The following is a 22,776-nucleotide window of genomic DNA, read 5'->3' on the forward strand; positions in this document are numbered from 1 at the left end:
GTGTTTACTTTCACCAACCTGTGATCATACTATATAGTTTTATTAGGTTTTCCTGTTTTTAAACTTTTGGGTTTTTTTTAAAACTTATTGGCAGATTATAAAGTACAAGATCATTGGTGAAAATATGAAAAATACATGAAAAAGGAAGCCAAAAGGAAAAGTCATCCACAATCCCATTACTCACTACTCAGAGAAAACTATTAATGCTCCTATTTGCCTAGGCACGCATATGCGTATATGGCAAAAGCAAGTTGCAGATATAAGTTGCACGTATACACATGTCTTTACACACATATACATATAATTATACATCTGTTTAATTTGGTTTTAATGTAAAATATATATGAATTACAAAATATGTAAACACTTCAGAAGTAAGTTTCCTCTTATCCATCCCTCAAGGATAATAGACACTATTTCAATTTGGTGTCTCTCTTTCCAGGCATTTATTTTATTTATATGTATACACAGGTCTCTATTTTTTTGTTTGTTTTGTTTTTTTTGTCTTCTCTAGGGCCACACCTGCAGCATATGGAGGCTCCCAGGCTTGGGGTCTAATCGGAGCGGTAGCCTCCGGCCTATGCCACAGCCATAGTAACGCGGGATCCAAGCTGCATCTGCGACCTAAACCACAGCTCACAGCAACGCCAGATCCTTAACCCACTGAGCAAGGCCAGGGATCAAATCCACAAACTCATGGTTCCTAGTCGGATTCGTTAACCACTGAGCCACGACGGGAACTCCCTTGTCTCTATTTTTAACATAAATAAGACCTTAACTGTTTAAAAATAGTACCTGTTTTGTGACTTGCCTTTTTCACTCTGTATATTTTTTAATTATTTTCATATTCAACTGTCTCTCTAGCTTTATTCACTTAACTTTCACAGATAGCTTACAAACTCTTTGTAAACTGAAATATTCGATTGAATAGATACAATTATTGAAACTCGCTCTGGCATCTCCTTGTTATTGTTGATATTTCTGATTTTAACTTAGTTTTTAAGTTATACAAATAGTATGTGAGCACATTCAAAGTGTAAAAAACTCGAGGTACAAAAAGAGCAAAATTTCAGTCTCCTTCCTTCCTTCCCCACTCATCTTCCCTGTCCAGCAATAGCTGCGAGTGACAGTCTTGTCTATGTATTGACATGTATGTATATATTTATTTACTTAATTGGAATCACACTGTACCTATTGGCCTGCAACTTGCTTTTGCCACACACACAGAAGTCAAAAGGGCTTTCACTAGCCCAGTCAATGCCTTTACCCTTAATGAGATTTAGAAAAAGGCACTCCTTCCTCAAAATATTTTTGTCAGTATATTATTGCACTGATCGGCTCTACCAACGGTGTGCGCCAGAGCATGGCAGGCAGCAGCCTGGATGTGTACCTACAGCACCTGTGCTCTCATCCACTTGTACCCTGAACTCCCTGGCCACCGGGGTCCTTGGGTGCATATCTCTAAAGGTTGCACACTCCATCCCCAGGTGAGGAATGTGTGTCAGATTCAGTTAGGCAGGGAACAGGGAATGGTAAAGCAGATCGGCTCTACCTGGTGAACGAGAGACTTCAGTGGGCTGCCTCATGCAGTGGACAATCTGGAAATGAACTTGACTGTATTCAACAGCTACATGGCCATCCAAAAATGGCTGTATCAGGAGTTCCTGTCGTGGCTCAGTGGAAACGAATTGATTAGCATCCATGAGGACGCAGGTTCAATCCCTGGCCTCGCTCAGTGGGTTAAGGATCTGGTGTTGCCGTGAGCTGTGGTGTAGGGCCCAGACATTGGTCAGATCTGATGTTGCTGTGGCTGTGGCGTAGGCCGGGTGCTATAGCTACAGCTCTGATCCGACTCCTAGCCTGGGAACCTCCATGTGCTGCAGGTGTGGCCCTAAAAAGGCAAACAAACAAACAAACAAAATGGCTGTATTAAAATTTAGTCATATGTTCCTTACTGATGAATATTTATATCTACACAATCTATCTCTATCTATCTATCTATCTATCTATCTATCTATCTATCTTCTACCTACCTACCTATCTGCCTGTCTAGCTAGCTAGCTAGCCATTTCTGTTGTTATTACAAACAATGGCAGTAGAAACGTCTTTACTCCTACTTTTTTGTGTATTTCTGTGCTCCAGACTACTAAAAGCGCAATCACTGGGCCAGAGACAAGTGCATTTTAAATTTTGAAAACTATTGTGTTCTGGCATTTTGGAGCCCCAAATTGAATGATCAAGAGTCCTTGATTCACTGTGTCCTTTCCAGCTTTGCATATCATTAAAGTAATTCACTAATTTTGGAGGCAAGACTTGGTCTCTCACTATTGTTTTACTATGCACTTCTTTGCTTCCTAGTTTGGTCAAACATGTTTACAGCTTTGCTGGCCAATTCCTTTTAGATGCTTGCTAATTGTCTGTGTGTGTCCTTACTCATTTATCTATTGTAAAAGCCCATCTAATTTTAGCCATGACTGGATCAGATAATTATTTAGATAACATTTATAACTACTGTTTACTGAGTATTTATTTTTGTGCCAGATACTATGCTAAGCACTTTGCATAAACTGCTTCTCATTTAACCAACCTAATGAAGAAAATATAAATATCTTCATTTTAAAGATAAGAAATTGAAGCTTAGAGAACTTAACAACTTGCCCCAGAGCACTCACCTGGCAAGTGAAGGCACCTCACTCTGAGCTCAGCACTGAGTGCCCAGGGTTCTAACCACTGAGCTGTTTTGTCTCTTGTAACTTTGATAACTTGTGAGTCACTGACCAATTCATTCACTTGACAAGCATATATTGAGGGCCCACAAAGGGGCAAGCACACCTCTCCCTGGTACCCAGGCACAGGGGAAGTTGCCAGGTGCTAACTCTAAGCACAACACCCATAGTACTTGTGAAGGCTGTGCTTTGGGCTGATAAGAGATAAGGGGAAAGAGCTGTTATGGGAACCTGAGTAGCTGAATGGAAGAGGCCACAATGACAGGAGCTGTGGCCTTCCTCCTGTGGCCTTCGGTAGAAGAATAGCATTAACCTTCTGTGACCCAGCAGGACTAGAACCAAGGATAAAAAACCCGACCTCATGCTCCTTCCTCCCTCCCATCTCCTGCCAGTGTTTCCCACGGACCAAACACAATTTGAGGCCAACGGACAAGGACACTCACTGAGATAGTGAGCCTCTCAGGGCACAGAGTCGGGGGTGGGGGTGGAGGGAATATGAAAAACGGGTATCCAAAGAGGCAGAGAGAGGGGAGAGAGGGGGCCGGACAGGGAGTTTGGGGTTGGTAGATGTAGACTGTTATACATTTAGAATGGATGGGTAATGGCGTCCTCCTGTACAGCACAGGGAACTGTGTCTGGTCTCTTGGGTCAGAACATGATGGAAAATTGAAAAAAAAATATGTGTATGGGTGGCTGGGTCACTTTGCTGTTCTGCAGAAATTGAAGCAATATTATAAATCAATGATACTTTAATGAAAAAAATTTTTTAAAAAAAGAGGCAAACAGAAAATATTAAAAAAAAAAAAAAGAAAGAAACCATCTAGCATCCTGTCTTCTGCACATCAGCGGAGCACCCCCAGCAATGGCTGGCATGCATTTGTCTTGCTCACTGAACAGGATACAGCTTAGAAGTAGCCAGGAGTGGCGTCTGTTGGCCCGGGGCCCAGCCAGGGTGGGTCACTGATGCATGTGAGTTCACTGGGGAGGAAACAGGTTCTCATGGGTGTCTGAGGGGTTACTGAGAGGTTTCGGTTTTGTTTGTTTTTCATTTATTTCAGAATAGTTTTTAGATCTACTGAAAAGTTACAAAAATAGTTCAGAATACCCAGTTTCCCCTACTATCAACCACTGACAGTCCATTTGTCACAATTAATGAACCGATATTGGTATATTATTGTTCAATTCATACTTTATTCAGATTTCCTTACTTTTCTCTTAATGTCCTTTAAATGTTCCAAGATCCCACCCAGGACACCTCATTGCACTTAGCTGTCCTGTGTTCTTCAGCTTTTCTCAGAGTAAGAAGTAAAATTCTCAAAATACAAATGAGAGGATCCTAGTGTAGAAGAAACAAAGCCAACATGAAAATCAGTGTGGGACCTCCATATGGAAGAGGTAAAGGGCACCATCACAAAGGTTTCTGTACAAGAGAGATAGGAAGAGGAGTTCCTGTCGTGGTGCATCAGAAACAAATCTGACTAGGAACCAGGAGGTTGCGGGTTCTATCCCTGGCCTCGCTCAGTGGGTTAAGGATCCGGCATTGCTATGACTGTGGTGTAGGCTGGCAGCTACAGCTTCGATTAGACCCCTAGCCTGGGAACCTCCATATGTCACAGGTGTGGCCCTAAAAAGCAAAAAAAAAAAAAAAAAATAGAGAGAGAGAGAGAGCGAGACAGGAAGAAAACAGACACTTTATGACTTTAGGGGAGTGGGGAAGTATCCTAATGAAACTATGAGGAAGAAAGTATGATAAAGTATTTGAATTAACTAGAAGCTAGAAAAAAGAATGAAATTAACAAATACAAGGTGGTACGTTTTTAAAGTGATAGTGAAAAAAGATAATACCTCTGGACCCCACACAAAGTGTGGGAGGAATTAGAATTAGAATGAAGAAAAGGGATGCAGAGGTAGGTGGAGGAGGGGTCTACCTGTAGAGAATGTCTAGCTCGGCCATCACAACATTGTTAGGATGTCCCCAGCGAGGCTGTGTAGGGTGGCATTCCCTACCCTCATGGAGTTACATTGGGCCCCTCAATCTTGCTCCTCAGAGCATTGACTTTGTCATCAGAGCCATCGCTCATAGGTAGACTCACATGACCTAAGTTTATAAGACTGATACATAAATCCAGGCATCGATTTGCAAACTGAAAAATGAGAGATTTTGGAGTTCCCGTCCTGGCTCAGCGGAAATGAATCTGGCCAGTATCCATGAGGACACAGTATCCCCAGGCCTAGCTCAGTGGGTTAAAGATCCAGCATTTCTGTGAGCTGTGGTGTACATCACAGACGTGGCTCGGATCTGGCGTTGCTGTGGCTGTGGTGTAGGCCGGCGGCTACAGCTCTGATTCCGTCCCCAGTCTGGGAACCTCATAGGCCGCAAGTATGGCCCTGAAAAGACAAAAAAAAAAAAAAAAAGATGAAAGAAAAACCTGAAAAAATGGCAAATATAACTGATACTAGAGAACACCCAAATCATATTGACTCCTAACAAAGGAAGTCAGAGAAATTGAGCACTTAATAGTCAAAACAGCCTTGGGGGAGAATGTAAACTGGATAAACATTTCATCTTAGAAGGACAGTGTTGCCAGTTAAACCAGCATATATGAAATCCAGCTGCTGAAACATCCCCTAGGCAGTGCTGGGATGGGCATCTCTGCCTCTCCTCTGTCTCCTCCTCTACAGTGACTGACACGCTGCTGCTTCTAATCGACACTTGCTTGTTCCAGAAAGGGAAGTGCATCAGAAAAGGCTACATTAAGAATGGAAGCCCTGGGCGGGGGTTCCCTTCGTGGTGCAGCAGAAACGAATCCGACTAAGTATCCATGAAAATGCAGGTTTGATCCCTGGGCTCGCTCAGTGGGTTGGGAATTAGGCGTTGCCATGAGCTGTGGTGTACGCTGCAGACAAGGCTCAGATCCCACGTTGCTGTGGCTTGTGGTGTCGGCCATCTGCTGTAGCTCCAATTTGACCTCCCAGCCTGGGAACTTCCATATGCCACGAGTGGTGCCCTCAAAAAGCAAGAATGGAAGGCCTGCAGCCACTCTCTCTTTTGTTATGAAGTTCACAGACACATAACCATGGTCCATAGGTCCTAAAGGTATGGGAACTCCCTGAAACTGTTCTACTTATATGCAGGTTTGCAGTTTTCTAAGGAGAGAATCTACAGCCTTTATCAAACACTCAAAGAGGTCACCAAAATAAAAACAACTACAACCTATAAACGCTTCCTATATAATCCTAATGAGATGGGTTTACCGTTTAATTCTCAGCAAACAATTGTATATCCTAGTGCTCAGAGGCAACTCACATTAGCCCTGGAGTCCTTGAAATACAAGCATATATTGACAAACTTGAAAATCTCAATGAAACAGACCTTTTTCTATAAAAACATATATTGTCCATTGTACATCAACTATAATAGAAAAAATAAAAATCTTACAAATAAAAAAAATCATACATTGTCCAAACTGATAAAACATGGAGTGAAAAACCTGATTCCATCAGTAAGTCAGGCAGAGACTGAGGCTATCAAGAATAATATTGGAAAACCAATCTCACATATGAAAATATATAACAAGGAAAACTGTAAGTATCCTAGAGAAGACTGGATAGTGCAAACACTAATTTTGGGGATTGTCTATGGGCACCTGGGGCAGGGCAATGAGTATTCCTGCATCTGATCACATTAACACAGGTGGAACTCAGGACCGGGAGAGGAGAGGAAGGATGTGGTCCAGGGGAGCCTTTGGTCCTCCTGGCCTCCTGGCTGCTGGTAGTTGGAGAGGGTCTGAATACCAGCTCCACTGAGCAGATCTCACTCCTCTCCTCTTTTGCCCAGAGGAACTACTGCTGGAGAAAAAAGCAAGCATGGATAAAACTGCCAGGGACACTGATGGCTGGAGCAACAGGACCACCAATAACCAAACGAATGGCAGAGACTCTTCTGCTGACTTGGTGGAAGTTGTGGTTTCCTCTCTTTGAGGGTAAGTATCTCTCTCTTTTTTTTTTGCCTTTTTGTCCTTTTTAGGGCCGCACCCACAGTATATGGAGGTTCCCAGGCTAGGGGTCTAATCGGCACTGTTATTGTCCCCTACACCAGAGGCACAGCAACACCAGATCCGAGCCATGTCTGTGACCTACACCACAGCTCATGGCAACACCGGATCCTTAACCCACTGAGTGAGGCCAGGGATCAAACCCGCAACCTCCTGGTTCCTAGTCGGATTCATTTCCACTGCGCCACAACGAGAGCTCCCTGAGGGTAAGTATCTTTAGGCCTGAAGAAGTCCCCTGAAATTATCATGAGAGGGAGAGTGATGGAAAAGAACCTTTACTCATAGACTGAGAGTTTAAAGTCGTTTAATGTAAGCTCATTTGCTACTATTGATGTGAATATGTGAATATGTGAAGTAGGTATAGTAAAAAACCTAGCAGAACAGTTCCCCTTGTGGCTCAGGGAGTTAAGAACCCAAATAATATCCATGAGGATGCAGATTTGATCCCTGGCCTCGCTCAGTGGGTTAAGGATCCAGCGTTGCCATGAACTGTGGCATAGGTTCGGCTTGGATCTTATGTTGCTGTGGCTGTGACAAAGGCCTGCAGCTGCAGCTCCGATTCAACCCCTAAGCTGGGAACTTTCATATGCCGAAGATGTGGCCCTAAAAAGCAAAGAAAACAAAACAAAATAAAAAACCTGAAATAGAATATTAGCAAATATAATTAAATCACATAATGAAATAAAAACTCACCATGGCTATGTGAAGTAATGTAAGAAAAATCCAGCATCAGTAAATCTACTAATATACTACTTTACAACTGTGGATCAAATATGAAAATGTTCTTAGAAATGATCTTCAAAGATAGGGAAAAGTCAGTCATATAGTTCAATAGCCAGTTCTAATAAAAATTAAATAGAAGAAGTTACTTCCTTAGCATCATTTTTTAATTAAAAAATTTTATATATTATCATTTTTAAAAAAGGTGTTTATTCCAAATAAATCAGCATTTGTCAGAAACTAGTCCAGAATGTCATATGTTGTCAGTATTATTTAATTTCCATGGAATATTCTGGCTGCAGCAGTAAGATATGAAACATAAAAAGTATAAAAACTGGAGCGTTCCCATCACAGCTCAGCAGTAATGAATCCAACTAGCAACCATGAGGACATGGGTACGATCCCTGGCCTCACTCAGTGGGTTAAGGATCTGGCATTGCTATGAGCTGCAGTATAGGTCAAAGACGTGGTGGCTTGGATCCCTCGTTGCTGTGGCTGTGGTGTAGGCCGGCAGCTATAGCTCCCATTCGACACTTACTCACCCTGGGAACTTCCATATGCCATGGGTGTGGACCTAAAAAGACAAAAAAAAAGTATAAAAACTGAAAAAAGGAAAGAGAAAATACTATTTAATTAATGACAAAAAACAATGAAAACATTATTAAAAACTATTTTAAAAGATCAATTAAATCATCAGGTATAAAATAGATATATAGAACTAGATAGCATCATAATATTATCAATGACTAGCTTGAAAGTATAAGAAAAAATAAAATTTCATCCACAGTATCAACAAAGTATGAGTTACTAATGAGAAATACTATGATCATGTGTACTTCTCTTTAATACTTCGCTAAGTTTCATAAAATTATGGAAATGAAATACATTGAGACTTTTTAAAAGTTGAATAAATGAAGAACAAAAAAACAATACAATCCAGCAGATTTCAAGATGGGCTGTCCAAATTCTGTGAAGATACACATTTCTCTTCCTGCTCCCCCAAATTGTTTTAGGCATACGCAATCCTAATTAGTCTTAGCAGGACATTTCCTGGAAATTCAACAAATTATTCTAAAGTTAACCTGGAGGCATAAACGAAGCAGAATTTCAAATAAAATTAAGGTCTTTTTTTCTTTTTTTCCCCACAAATGACAAACTGTGAAATTGTATTGAGTAGTGTTCTTCTTTATATGGAAGTTCCCAGGCTAGGGGTCGAATCAGAATTGCAGCTGCCAGCCTACACCATAGCCACAGCAACATAGGATCCTTAACCCACTGAGCAAGGCCAGGGATCGAACCCGGGTCCTCATGGATAGTAGTCAGGTTTGTAACCCACTGAGCCACAACAAAAACTCCAGAATTTCAAATAAAATTCCTTAGAAAAAGATGATTGAAAGATAAGCATTAGCAGATACTAACACTTATTATAAAGCCATGTGATTACATCATGAGTTTCCCATAAAAATAAACACATTGCTGAAGCAGAATCACAAGACTAGCAGAAAAGCCTAGATCTTGAATCTATTATGCACAGAAAGTTAATACATGATAAAAGAGGCCCCAAACAACACCATAAGGAAGAGTAGGATTGGTAAATTTTTTAGGATAACTGGAAATGGACCAATTTACCCTCCCATATCATACTACTAGTATGAGAAGAAAAAAAATCCAATTTCAAAATAACAACTTCCTGGCTTAATCAGAGAGGAGCCAAACATACAGACTGATAAATTTCAATTTAGTATGGTAAGTACTATTGCAGAAGGAGGAATAAAGTATGTGAAAACCCCTAAAAGAGGAGTCCTAATTTTGCCTATAGGTGTCAAGAAAGCCTTCACCACGGAGTAGGTGTTTATACTGGGTTTTGAGGGATGAATGGGAGTTTTGACAGGGATAAGCAGAGAGTACAAACACGAGCGAGGTCATTAAAAGCGCTGGCAACTGAATGTAGTAAAAGTTAGGATTTTGGCAGAAGCATGTCCACAAACTTAGGGAGCTGTTTGCCTGAGTATCTTCTTCAAGTGCAGTACTCTTTCAACTAAGACACTATCTCAACATGATGTTAGCATAGACCAATGATTCTTTTTTTTTTTTTTTTTTGCCATTTCTTGGGCCATTCCCATGGCACATGGAGGTTCCCAGGCTAGGGGTCCAATTGGAGCTGTAGCCACCGGCCTATGCCAGAGCCATAGCAATGTGGGATCTGAGCCACATCTGCAACCTACACCACAGCTCATGGCAACACCAGATCCCCAATCCACTGAACAAAGCCAGGGATCGAACCCGCAACCTCATGGTTCCTAGTCAGATTTGTTAACCACTGCGCCACGACGGGAACTCTGTGACCAATGATTCTTAAATGTGATCCATGAGCCCCTGGGAGACCCTGAACCCTCTGAGGAAGTCTGTATTGTCAAAACTATTTTCACAATCATTATTTGTCTTTTTAAACTGTTATTTTCTTGTGAGTACGTAGTTGAATTTTCCAGAAGCTACATGATGTGTGATGTCACAATATATAAAATGCAGAAACAAAATATGAGCATCAAGCTGTCTTGTTAAGCCAAACATTAGACATGTGCAAAAATGCAACACATTGCCACTTTATTTTTTATTTTTTATGTTCAATGACTCTTTTTTATTTTCTTTCTCTTTTTAAAAAAAAAAAAATCCATTCCAAAGGCAATAGTTTGCATCTATTAATCCCAAATTCCCAGTCCATCCCACTCCCTCCCCCTTGGCAACCACAAGTCTATTCTCCAAGTCCATGATTTTCTTTTCTGTGGAAAGGTTCATTTGTGCCATATATTAGATTCCAGATACAAGTGATATCCTCCAGTATTTGTCTTTCTCTTTCTGACTTATTTCACTCAGTACGAGAGTCTCTAGTTCCATCCATGTTGCTGTAAATACATTGCCACTCTTCCTACTGACTTAGATTCTTGAAAATATAGCTATTCATCATTTAAAAATGTTCTTTATGTAAACATGTAATGGGTTTGTTATTGCTATTTTTAAATGAATTAATATTTTTAAATGTCTAATTTTAATTTTGAATATAGTAAATATTGATAGACAGAACCCACATAAACAAAAGTTCTTTGGGGTCCTCAATAAATTTTGAGTTTAAGGAGGTCCTGAGACCAAAAAGTTTGAGAACCTTTGGTTTAGACTCTGATAAAAAGTCATTAGAAGCACTATTAGCACAAATCTGTGACAAATTTTTCTAAGGGTACTACCTCCTCCATTATCTAGAGGCTCAGATTCTGTTCTGGCCCTACCTCTCTCTGGCCAGTTCCCATCTTAGGTTAAAAGTTGGTGGGCCCTTGGAGATAGTATTGAAAAGGAAAATTGGTAGGTGGATTAACAAGGCCACAAATACCATGCAAGCTCCTTGGTTGATTGATTTTGTCTTTGGCCGCACCTGCTGCAGTGACAAGGCTGGATCCTTAACCCATTCGGCCATAAGGGAAATCCACAAGGGAACTCCACAAGCTCCTCCTCAAGCTCCTTTGTTTGTTTATTTGTTTTGGCCATGCCCACAGCATGCAGAAGATCCCAGGCCAGGAACAGAACCCACACCACAGCAACAACCGGAGCTGCTGCAGTGACAACACTGGATACTGAAACCACTGAGCCACACACGAGAGAACTCCACAAGATCTTTATTTTAAAAAGTAGGTAGGGATTCTCCTGTAGCACAGCAGGTTAAGGTAGGGTATATTTCTCTATCCTGTGAATCTAAGTAGTCTTATGACCTTCTCTGATCTATAGAGTATGTCATAAGTGGCATTCAAGCTCACAGCTTTCATATCCCCCAAAGATATGCTATGAAAGGCCACATGCAATGAGAAACCAAACTGAACAGTCATCTCACTCAACTGCCACCCATGGCTTCCCCATGAGAAAGCCCAGGCAAGACCCTTGGAAGTGCCCTGTCCACCCACAGAATCATGGGAAATAGTAAATCACTGTTTTAAGCCTCTTAAGTTTAGAATGTCTCTTATGAAGCAATATAGTTTTGATAGAGTTGGGGACCAATTGGCTAACCTCAAAAAAGTTTGTGTTTTGGAGTTCCCATTGTGGCACAGTGGAAACCAATCTGACTAAGAACCATGAAGTTGCGGGTTCAATCCCTGGCCTTGCTCAGTAGGTTAAGGATCCGGCATTGCCATGAGCTGTGGTGTAGGTCACAGACACAGCTCAGATCTGGCGTTGCTGTGGCTGTGGTGTAGGCCGGCAGCTGTAGCTCCAATTAGACCCCTAGCCTGGGAACCTCCATATGCCGTGGGCTGTGGCCCTAGAAGGACAAAAAAAAAAAAAAAAAAGATTGTATTTCTCTCCTGTAGATACTACCAGGGTTTCTCCACTTGGCATGATTGACAGTTGGAGATGACAATTCTCTGTTGTGGGGGGGCTGCCCTGTGCTTTGTCTACCAGCATCCCCAGTGCCACAAGATGTGGGACCCCCACCCCCAGTTGTAACCACCAAAAATGTCTCCAGACATTTGCCAAATGTCCCCTTGGGAACATAAATCATATCCCCTAGTTTAGACCATTAAGATGCAGCAAACTATTCTGAGAATAAGAACCACCTAGAGGCTCCTCTGCTAGAGATTCTGATTCATTGTGTCCAGGTAATGGATTTGTAATCTGAATTTCTTTACTGTTCCAGGTATTCTTATTGGAGGAGTTGGAGAACAGCTCCAGCAGGAATGCAGAGCCCACAGAGGTCTGACCTGCTCAATTTGTGACCTGCAGCTGGAGGCTCAATTGGGTGGGGGCTGGGGGATGCATAGAAGAGAATAGGAGTTAGAGGCTATCGCTTACATTCAGGTGAGAAATAATAAGGCAGTTGGACAGGGCAGTGTGGGGAGGTACATTTCAGAGATATTTCTAAGGCAGAAGCAGTGAAACTTGTGGCTGTTGAGGAGGGGAGAACTTAAGAAAAGGATGAGTCAAAATTTTAAACTTTTCAATTTTGCTACCATCAACCAAGTGAAAAAAGCCACAAAAGGGGAAAAACTGCAAATTACATATATGATAAATGGTTTGTATTCAGAAAAGGTAAGGAACTCTTGCAACTAACAATAAAAGCATAAATAACTCAATTTTAAAATGGGCAAAGAATCTGAGTAGACATTTTTTCAAAGACGACCTACAAATGGCCAATAAGCACATGAAAAGATGCTCAACATCATTAGCCATTAAGAAATGCAAATCCAAACCACAAGATACCACTTCATACTCACTAGGGTGGTTATGATCAAGGAGACAGGTAATAACATGGGTTTTCAAAGACGTGGAGAACGTGAAATTCATTCATTGCTGGTAGGAGCATAAAATGGTATAGTCCCTTTGGGAAAAAATCTAGCAGTTCTTCTCAAATGGCTAAACATGGTATTACCATCATTCCACTCCTAGGTATATATTCAAAAGAAATTAACACATATGTCCCCACAAAAACTTGTATACATGTGCTCAGAGTAGTACATTTATAGTAGGCAAAAAGTGGAAACAGCTACGAATATTCATGAACTGATGAATGGATAAATAAAATGTGGTATTCCACATAATGAAATACTATTTGCAATAGAAAGGAATGAAGTACTGATACAACGTGGGTGAACCTCACAAACATTAGGCTGAGTGAAAGAAGTCAGACACAAAAGACCATGTACTGTAATGATTCCATTTTTGTGAAATGTCTAAAATGGGCAAATCTACATGGACACAAAACAGATTAGTGGTTGGAGAGAAAAGGGAGTGACTAATGGGTAGACAGTTGTTTTGGGGGGTAATAAAATGTTCTAAAATTGGTGATTAGCACAACTCTGTGAATACACTAAAAACGACTAAGTTGCAGCCTTTTTTATAATTTGGCTATAGTTGATTTACAACATTGTGTTAGTTTCAGGTATACAGCAAACCGCATAACTTTTCCATTATAGGTTATTACAAGACACTGAATAAAGTTCCCTGCGCTATACAGCTAATCTTTTATTTATTTTATATATAGTGGTGTATATATCTGTTGATCTCACACTCCCAATTTATCCCCCCTTTGGTAACCATATATTTCTTTTCTATGTCCGTGGGTCTGTTGCTGTTTTGTAAATAAGTTCATTTGTATTACTTTTTAGATTCCACATAGCATATATTTGTCTTTCTCTGAACTGTATCCTTTAAATGGGTGACTTCTATGGTATGTGCATTAAATCTCAATGATCCTGTTTTATTTTTTTATTTTTTATTTTTTTGTGTCTTTTTGCTATTTCTTGGGCCGCTCCCGCGGCATATGGAGGTTCCCAGGCTAGGGGTCCAATCGGAGCTGTAGCTACCTGGCCTATACCAGAGCCACAGCAACGCGGGATCCGAGCTACGTCTGCGACCTACACCACAGCTCACGGCAACACCGGATCCTTAACCCACTGAGCAAGGGCAGGGACCGAACCCGCAACCTCATGGTTCCTAGTCGGATTTGTTAACCACTGCGCCACGATGGGAATTCCTCAATGATCCTGTTTTAAAAAATTATTTTTTTTTAAGAAAGGAAAAGGTGAGGTAATAGCCTTAATAACTGGAAACATGGTGTCACCAACAAAATTGGGACTACAGGAGGCGAGAATGTGTTCCGGGTAAGAAAATGAATCTTGGCCATAGTGACCACCTCTGATGAGCCGACACTGGATGTTGTAGTCTGGAGCACAGATAAGAAGAAGGCCTGGAGATAATAATGCAAATTATCATTTATTGAGCATCTATTCTGCATCCGTGCTATAAGTGTATATTTATGTAAACTGCCAATGAGAAGTGTTAAACATGGGGCGGGGGGCCTTTATTTCTCTTACTTTTTTTTTTCTTTTTAGGGCTACAACTGCTGCATATGGAAGTTCCCAGGCTAGGGGTCGAATTGGAGCTTCAGCTGCCAGCCTAACCCACAACCACAGCAGATCTGGGCTGCATCTGTGACCTCTGCTGCAGGGTGTAGCTTGCAGCAGCACCGGATCCTTAACCCACTGGATGAGGCCAGGGATCAAACCCTCATTCTCATGGATACTAGTCAGGTTCTTAACCTGCTGAGCCACAGTGGGAACTCCTATCTCTTACTTCTTGCTGTATCCCGGGATTTAACAACACAGGTTGGTAGAGAGTCAGCACAAAAACCTCATTGGATGAACACAAATGTAGTATATTTTAATTTACATAACACCCCTTTACTGTAGGTTTTTCCTCCATTTTACATGATTTTCTTAAGACCAGAGAATAATTAGTGGCAGTGGTCTGTGTGAATTCCAAATCACTAAGCAATGGTGTAATCTCTCAGTACAGACTTAGAACGAAGGGCAGCAAAACAGGCCATGTAAACCCAGCTTCCACAAATGGATAACAAATACACATGAATACTCAAGTGTGTTAGGTTAATATAATAAGCTGGGCAAAAATCCCAATGAAAAGAAATTTAAGCTAAAATCCATATGAATGTGCTCATATCCTTGCCAGTTCATGAAGATCTTTCACATATATTATTGCATTAACAGCCCCCCACCAAATCCCTAATAAGTAAGGTATATTGCTACTCTCATCAGGGTTTTGCTCTCCACCGAAGCTATATTCTCCAAGGTGACGTCCATGTCACTAAATGCAACAATCAACTCTTAGTCCTCTTCATACTTGAATTATGAGCAGCTTTTGACACTCCCTCCTTCCTCCTTTTTTTTTTTTTTTTTTTTTTTTTTTTTTTTTTTTTTATGGTGTGTGTGTGTGCAGCCATGCCTGCAGCATGCTGAAGTCCCTGGGCCAGGGATCAAACCTGCACCACAGCAGTGACAATGCTGGACCCTTAACCCACTGAGCCACCAGGGAACTCCCAATACTCCCTCCTTGAGGTATCTTTTCACCTGGTTTCCAGGGACACCAGACTCTTTCTGTTTTCGTCCCACCTCTGTTTCCCCCTTCTTGCTCTCCCCTGCACTTCTCTGTGAACTCTTAATGTCAGAGTCCCCAGGGCTCAGTCATTGCTCTTCTTTGTGCTCACTCCCTGAGTGTCCTTATGGCTTTGAGTACCATTTACATGATGCCCACTCTGAAACTTATACCTTCCCCACACCTGTGCCCAGAACCCCAGTGTTATACATCCAACAGCCTACCCGACATCTCCACTCAGTTCTGGAAAAGCAATCTCCAATGCAATGTGTGCAAAAAGTATCTCCTGATTCCCTCCTTCTCCACCTCTCAGTTGTACAAGGCAAAAAACCTCAATGTAACCTTTGACTCCTCTCTCTGCCATCCTACATGCCGTCTATCAGGAAATTCTGGAAATACATCCAGAATTTGACCACTTCTCACTGCCTCCAATGTTGCCACCTGGTCCAAGTCACCCTTATCTCTCACGTGGCGGCAGACTATACCCTCCTAATAGGTGTTCCTGCTTCCACCCACTTTGCCCTTTTAGTCTATACTCTCCACACAACAGGCAGAATGATCCTTTAAAATCCACGTCAGATCATGTTACTTTTCTTGCTCAAAGCCATGCACTGGTTCCACCTTTTACTCACAATAAAAGTCAATGACCCATAAGGCCCTACATGAGCAGGTCCTCCTACCTTCCTAACTCCCTCTGCTACTCTCCCCACCCAGGTCACCTGGCTCCAGGAACACCAACTTCCTAGCTGTTCCTGCCATGTGGCCCCTGTTCTAATAGTTTTCTCAGTCTGGAATGATCTGCTCTCATTTACTCGTGACCTCACCCTCACCTCTTACAATTCTATTCAAACCTCACTTCAATGAAGCCTACCTTGACTGCCCTGTTTAACTGTGCAACCCACCCTCCCCCAGCCTCTACCCCTGCTCTGCTTTTTCTTCCATCTACATCACTTACAATTTTTTTTTGTCTTTTCTAGGGCCACACCCGTGGCATATGGACGTTCCCAGGCTAGGGTCGAATGGGAGCTATAGCTGCCAGCCTACTCCACAGCCACAGCAAGGCCAGATCCCAGCTGCATCTGTGACCTACACCATAGATTACGGCTACACCTGATCCTTAATCCACTGAGGGAGGCCAGGGATCGAACCCGCATCCTCAAGGGTACTAGTCAGGTTCATTACCGCTGAGCCACGATGGGAACTCCAAATACTTATTATTATTTTTTTTTTAATTTCTATCTCCTCCATTAGAATGAAACATCTGAAAAGGTAGTGATCTTTGTTTTGTTGGCTGAAGCTTTCCACATTCATAAAAGTTGAGAGCCAGGGAGGTTTTGAGTATTGCTCCAAGTCACTGAGCAATGAGGCTGAGGAGGGATCTGAATGACAGCCAAAATCCTAAATTTTTTCCACGTAGTCCTACTACCTGGTGATAAGAGGGCAATGAACAGCTGAAAGTACCCCAGGTGGCCCAGGCTGCAAAATTATTCCTAGTACCAGAAGAATCCACCAAATTGTCATAATTCACCATTTCTTCCCTCCGAACAGTTCTGGTTCTATAATAGTTTCTCAGGTCCCACTCAGTAAACTACTCAATTTGGTTTTGAAGACCTGTAATAATAGAGCCTAAAACTATTCTTCAGTCTCCACTATAACCTGGTTTCCAGGCTGTCAGGGACCATGTCCTTGGGCAAAATCCTCTTTTGTCAGGTTAGTCCATTGTTTGTTTTATTTATTTTTTAATTAAATTTGAATGCCTTTTAAAACCACAAACCACATTTTGAATACTTTTATGCCCTAGGCGAGACTCTCCAGTTTACCACTGTCCCCCTCCCTTTGCTTATACTAGACTTAACTTTACAGGTCCTGGCCCCCTGATGCATCTGTTGGTCACCTCACAACACTTCACATTCTATTCTTCAAACCCCACCCTGCATTTTCCAGCCTCTTTTTTTTTTTTTTTTTCCTTTTTTCTTTTTAGGGCCACACCCACACATATGGAGGTTCCCAGGCTAGGGGTCAAATCGGAGCTATAGCCACTGGCCCACACCACAGCCACAGCAACACGGGATCTGAGCCGCATCTTAGACCTACACCACAGCTCATGGAAACACTGGATTCTTAGCCCATTGAGAGAGGCCAAAGATCCAACCTGCGTCATCATGGATGCTAGTCAAATTTGTTTCCGCTGAGCCACGACAGGAACTCCAATCTTCCAGCCTCTTTAGGAGAGTAGGAAAATGATTCTTTTGGTTCCCAGCAGGTTAGGTTGTAAGCACTCTTCAGTGCCAAAAGCCAATGCCACCTTCTCCTTGAAAACTTCTTTCTGGCCCCATATCTTCTCCTCCATAATTAACTGCTTCTTATCCCAAAGGCCTACTGCAAAATACCTTACTGTGACACAGGTCAAAATCTCTCTCCCCCAGTTGAGATGCCATTAGGGTGAGGATAGTGAGATAATCCCTTCAAATTTAAAGAGGTACTAAAAAGCTAAGTAATCAAGATAACATTTTAAATCTATATGTTAAAGTATAATTCGAATTAATTCCAAAAAATTCATGAACAAAACATCAAATATAAAAATACAAGAGGATCCTCAGGACTCCGTCCGCCTCCTACCTGCTGGCGTCATCCGAAACCCTCAATCACTGTAGGACTGAATGACCTCGAACTATGGTCTTGTACTTCTTGTGCTGCGCGTGAGCCGGAAGGCTGAGAAACTGCTGGGGAGTCATTCTCCTCATCACCCCAAGCCCCCCGCGCAGTAACACGGCCTGTACCACTCTGCTGGGAAGTGGACACGCGCTTTTGAAAAGGCTGGGAACCAGGTGCTTGTGGAGGCGTGTGGGTCCGTGTGTGAGTGTGTGACACAGGTGTGCACGCGCGCTTCGAGTCTTGCTTCTCTTTCCAAGCCATGGTTCAGGGTTGGGCAGGGTACTGCCTTCGTGTATGCACCCAGACCTTAGACTTTGCGCTTGCAAAGATGGGGGGGGGGGGCACAAGACTGCACGTGGGGAGAGCTCAGAATTCCTTCTTGCACAACTGGCAGGTGGAGCGAAACTCCGGCGCCTCATTCGGGGACCAGAACATGCCACTCCCTTCGAGGGAGCAGAGGGAACCTGGATCTACAGCGCCCGGTTCATCGAATCTCCACGCGACCCCTCGAACTGTCAGCCCGCGGCTGTGGGAGGGAGAGAGACCTGGGTGGGAGGGGGCTCCCAGGGGGCAGTGGAGGCAGAGAGGGCGGAGGAGCGTCTCCTCTCGTTCCGCCCCGCCTCTTCTCTGGGCTCTGGCCAATCGCCGCGCACTCCGAGCTCTGGCCCCGCCCCTCCCCGCCGGCTCAGGCCTGCGGCTGCTCCCGGGCCGGTAATAATTAGGCTGCGGGAGGGGGTTGCCGCGTCAGCGCCCTGCATCGGCCAATCCTGGAGCTCTCCCCGGCGGTCGCGTCACAGGCCGAACAACCAAACAGAAAAGTTTAATAAACAGCGGACGGAGGGGCTGGCGGCGGCGGCGGGGCCGGAGCGAGCAGGGGTTCGGCGGCCTCACCTGTCCCCATTCACCGGCGGCGACCGGCGGCGGCGGGCAGCGCGTCAGGCGGAGAGGGCCGCCGCCAGGTGAGGAGCGCTGCCCGCGGGGCCCGGGCGCCCCTGCGCCTCCCCTCCCCCCCCCGCTCCCTTCCCCCACCGGGCTGAGGCGAGGCCCGCCCCCGGCCCCTCCCGGCGCGGGCGAGCCGGAAGCGGAGGGCGGCCGGCGGGCGCAGCAGGTGGTGGGCCCGCCGCCGGCCGCTGGCTCGCGGGCCAGGGCCAGGCGTTTGCTGAGGGGCGAGGGGCTTCCCGGCCCCGGGGGCAGGGGCCGAGGCGCGGCTGACCCCCTCAGACGAGCGCCCAGCGCTCGCGGTACTGAGCTTCCCGCCGGGGGCGGGGTGGGGGGGGTTGGCGCACCAAGGTCGGGACCCCCACTGTCGGCGGGCCTCGGGAGCCGCGACGCTCGCCGCCGCGACCCCATTCCGGGCATTTTGCGGGTGAGGGTCTTAGGGACCCCGGGCACCGTCGGGAGCGTCCCTGTCACCAGACCCAGTCAAGGTTCCCCCCCTCCCCCCGCACGTCTCCGCGTCTCCGAGCCCGAGTCCTTTTTGGAATGTTTTTCACCTGCTGTGTTTTCAAAAACCGGCGAGGGGGGGAAAAGTCTAGCAAGTCGGGTTACAAGAGGGCTTCCGGGGTTGGTCTCTTTCTCCTCTGCTCCTCTTTGGAGGGCCCAGGACCTCTGCATTTTCTCTCCTCCCAAATAGTATTTTCGAGTTGCCTTCTAGCTACGTAAACAAGTTCAGAAGAACATTGTGTTGGAAATGATTCTAAGTTTATGTTGAAATTTTGTGCAGAGCTACAGGATTAAGATGCTGTGATGATTGATCTTCAAACTAGAAAGTAGTTCAACAGTGTGAAGAAGTTAAGGGCTTAGGGTTACATACAGACCATTTATTTAAAGTTGTTTGGCAGTAAAAAAAAAAAAAAACTGGTTAGTTTCTCATTTTAATCCTCTGAGAAAGAGGTTTAAATTCCCCTTTCAAATGAAGTTCGAAATTTGATTTTTTTAAATGTAAAATACCATACACGTTTAAAGCTAGTTATGTAATAATTATGTTTTAGGACACTTGCCGAGTTACCCATAGTCCAGAGCTTCAGGGGAAAAAGTTCTTTTTCTGCAAAATATGCACACTTAAATTTACCAAACAACTTGCTTTTAACTTTTTCTGTCACATTTTAAAATATATTTAAGGGGGACGAGTCACGAAGGTGTACAGGAGAAATATTTAGGAGCTGTCGGTTTATTATCTTGATTGTAGTGATGATTTCCTGTGTCAAAACAAATCACATTTCACACTTGGAAGTATGTGCAGTTTATTCTATGTCAATTATAGCTCCATAAAGCCACTTTTTAAAAAATCCAAGTATTCAAAATGTATTTAATACCACAAAAGTATGAATACACACAATGCAGTGTTAAAGTATACCATACACAGTACAGTTTAATGAGCTAAAATATAATAAAAATCCATGATTTCCACCCCCAAACCAAGAACTGGAACATTACCAAAATTTGCATCTGTTTATGAATTTCTTATCTGTGCTATAAGCCTGGCCTCTCCTTACTGAGGTAATCATTTCAGTCTGGTGGGTTTTGTTTACCATTTCATTGGGGTTTTTTTTAAAAGTTTCATCACGTAAATTTTGTATGCTCAGTTTGTTGTTTTGTTTGCTTTTCAGCTTTATAAAAATAGTAATTGTGACTGTAGTTCACTTGCTCCCTTGCTGTACAGTATTGTGTTAATCTTCTGTAATTTATGGGCCTCTATATTATGTTTTTGATTTGTTTTGCTGTCAGCCAACTGTGCTCTGTGAACATTTCTTGTTTCCTGGCTCCTGGTGCACAAGTACAAGAGTTGTCTCTCGTGTAAATAATGTAGATTGCGTTGGAAAGTTTTAGTTGTCAGGAGTAAAATAGATTCAAATACTAGAAATGAAATGAATGAGAAACTTGAAGATTCTCTTTTATGTTTCAGTGGAAGATTCATAGCCATAGTGATTGGTTGGTAGTTTTTAAACATTTGCGTGAGAAACCAAGATGCCTGTTAATCTGTAAATAATGAATCTTGGATTTGGCACTATTTGTTGTCTCCTTTTTCAGTGCAAAGAGGAACCGTAGTAGAAAAACACACTTGATTGGATGTAAAAAAAAAAAAAAATCACTCCTTCTCTGTTCCCCTCTTCCCCTTTGTACTATCAGTCAGATTATGTAAAACTTTTCTTCTACCTTAGCTTACGCCTATAAAAGAAACCTGTCTGAAGTTTATCCTCTCGGTTATGCAGACTTTAGTTAAGGGAAACACCTATCAAATGGCAGAGCCTTTAAAGAAAAGGACTCGGGCCAAGGTGTTCTGTGGAATTACACCGAGTGTGCCCTTTTGAACCATTTTTGGAGAATGATGTGTGGTGAGTATTTATCAGAGTATATTAACAACAGATTTAAATATTTTTTATTTCTTTAGCCTTAGATTTGGGGGTGCCCCAAGTTGTGCTTCTATAGTAGGTTGTTTTATTTATCATGCTAATAGCAATGCAAAGACCAATTAGGGAGCAATATTAACCTCCTGAAAATGGTGTGTGTAAGTAATAGGAGTTTATATCTTTGAGTAAGCTCTTTTTATTTAGAGACATGGGAGTATGAGATGATTTGACTTTATTTTAAACAGTGTATGTAACCTACAGACAAATAACAGGGTGCTTTGGTTTCATAGGGCTGTTTTATCCTGCTTAAAAAAAAAAAAAAAAAAAGAACCCTCTGGAGTTCCTGTTGTGGCTTAGTGGTAATGAGCCTGACTAGTATCCAGGAGGCTTCAGGTTTGATCCCTGGCCTCACTCAGTGGGTTAAGGATCTGGTGTTTCCATGAGCTGTAGTGTGGGTTGAAGCAGCGGCTTGGATCCAGTGTTGCGGTGGCTGTGGTGTAGAGGAGCAGCAGCTCTGATTTGACCCCTAGCCTGGGAATCCATATGGGGCAGGTGCATCCCTAAAAAGCAAAAAGAAAAAAAAAGGAAAAAACCCCCAAAAACCGAAACAAAGCACCTCATTTTTGTATTTGATTATAAGGACATTTTTTTTTCAAACTTTCAGAAAAATTACAAAGAACAAACATTGACATTTTGGTAGGTATACCCCTAGTCGTTCTGTTTGTGTGTATTCTTCATATCCTAGACAACTAAAAATTGAATTCTAAACAATAGTAGGGTGCTTCTGTCTTTATTTTTATTTTATTTTATTTTATTTTATTTTTTTGTCTTTTTGCTATTTCTTGGGCCGCTTCCATGGCATATGGAGGTTCCCAGGCTAGGGGTCGAATCGAAGCTGTAGCCACTGGCCTACGCCAGAGCCACAGCAACGCGGGATCCGAGCCGAGTCTGCAACCTACACCACAGCTCACGGCAACGCCGTATCATTAACCCACTGAGCAAGGCCAGGGACCGAACCCGCAACCTCATGGTTCCTAGTTGGATTCGTTAACCACTGCGCCACGACGGGAACTCCTGTCTTTAAAACTTAGCCCAAATATGATCTGTTTCAACACCTTTCTGTACTTAAGATGGTAATAGTAGTCACCTAACTGGTATCTTATCTTCAGCATTCTCCCCCTACTTCCTGTTCAGAAAAACTATTTAAATGCATAGATTAGATTATCTTGTTCTCAGACTCAAAACCTTCCATGACTTTTTAGTACACAAAATAAATTCAAACTTTTTGCTATGACCCTTATACCTTAGATCACTAATGTCCAATGAAAATATAATAGGAGCTAT

General features: G+C 42.9%; 1 protein-coding gene across 23 annotated transcripts in view; it reads left to right on the forward strand.

The window, feature by feature from the left end:
* The first annotated feature begins 18,894 nt into the window (after window positions 1-18,894).
* ZFAND6 (zinc finger AN1-type containing 6) overlaps window positions 18,895-22,776 on the forward strand; it is a 67,465-nt gene continuing 63,583 nt past the window's right edge. For 8 of the 23 annotated variants that reach the window (XM_013988996.3, XM_021098855.2, XM_084968433.1 and 5 more), the window contains exon 1: window positions 18,895-19,041. Coding sequence is in view for 3 of the 23 variants with exons in the window: in XM_084968439.1 (XP_084824565.1) it covers window positions 21,408-21,417 (10 nt within the window). In the remaining 20 variants the exon portion in view is untranslated. Of the gene's footprint in view, window positions 19,042-19,159; window positions 19,449-21,243; window positions 21,418-22,776 lie in introns of those variants that run through there. The other 15 variants (XM_084968446.1, XM_084968452.1, XM_084968437.1 and 12 more) reach the window with 8 other exon arrangements.

This window comes from Sus scrofa, chromosome 7 (assembly GCF_054392235.1).
Source record: "Sus scrofa isolate SSC_HxYL_T2T_F1_AM1 chromosome 7, Sscrofa_HxYL_maternal_Yorkshire_Landrace_v2.0, whole genome shotgun sequence".
Taxonomy (NCBI): Eukaryota; Metazoa; Chordata; class Mammalia; order Artiodactyla; family Suidae; genus Sus; species Sus scrofa.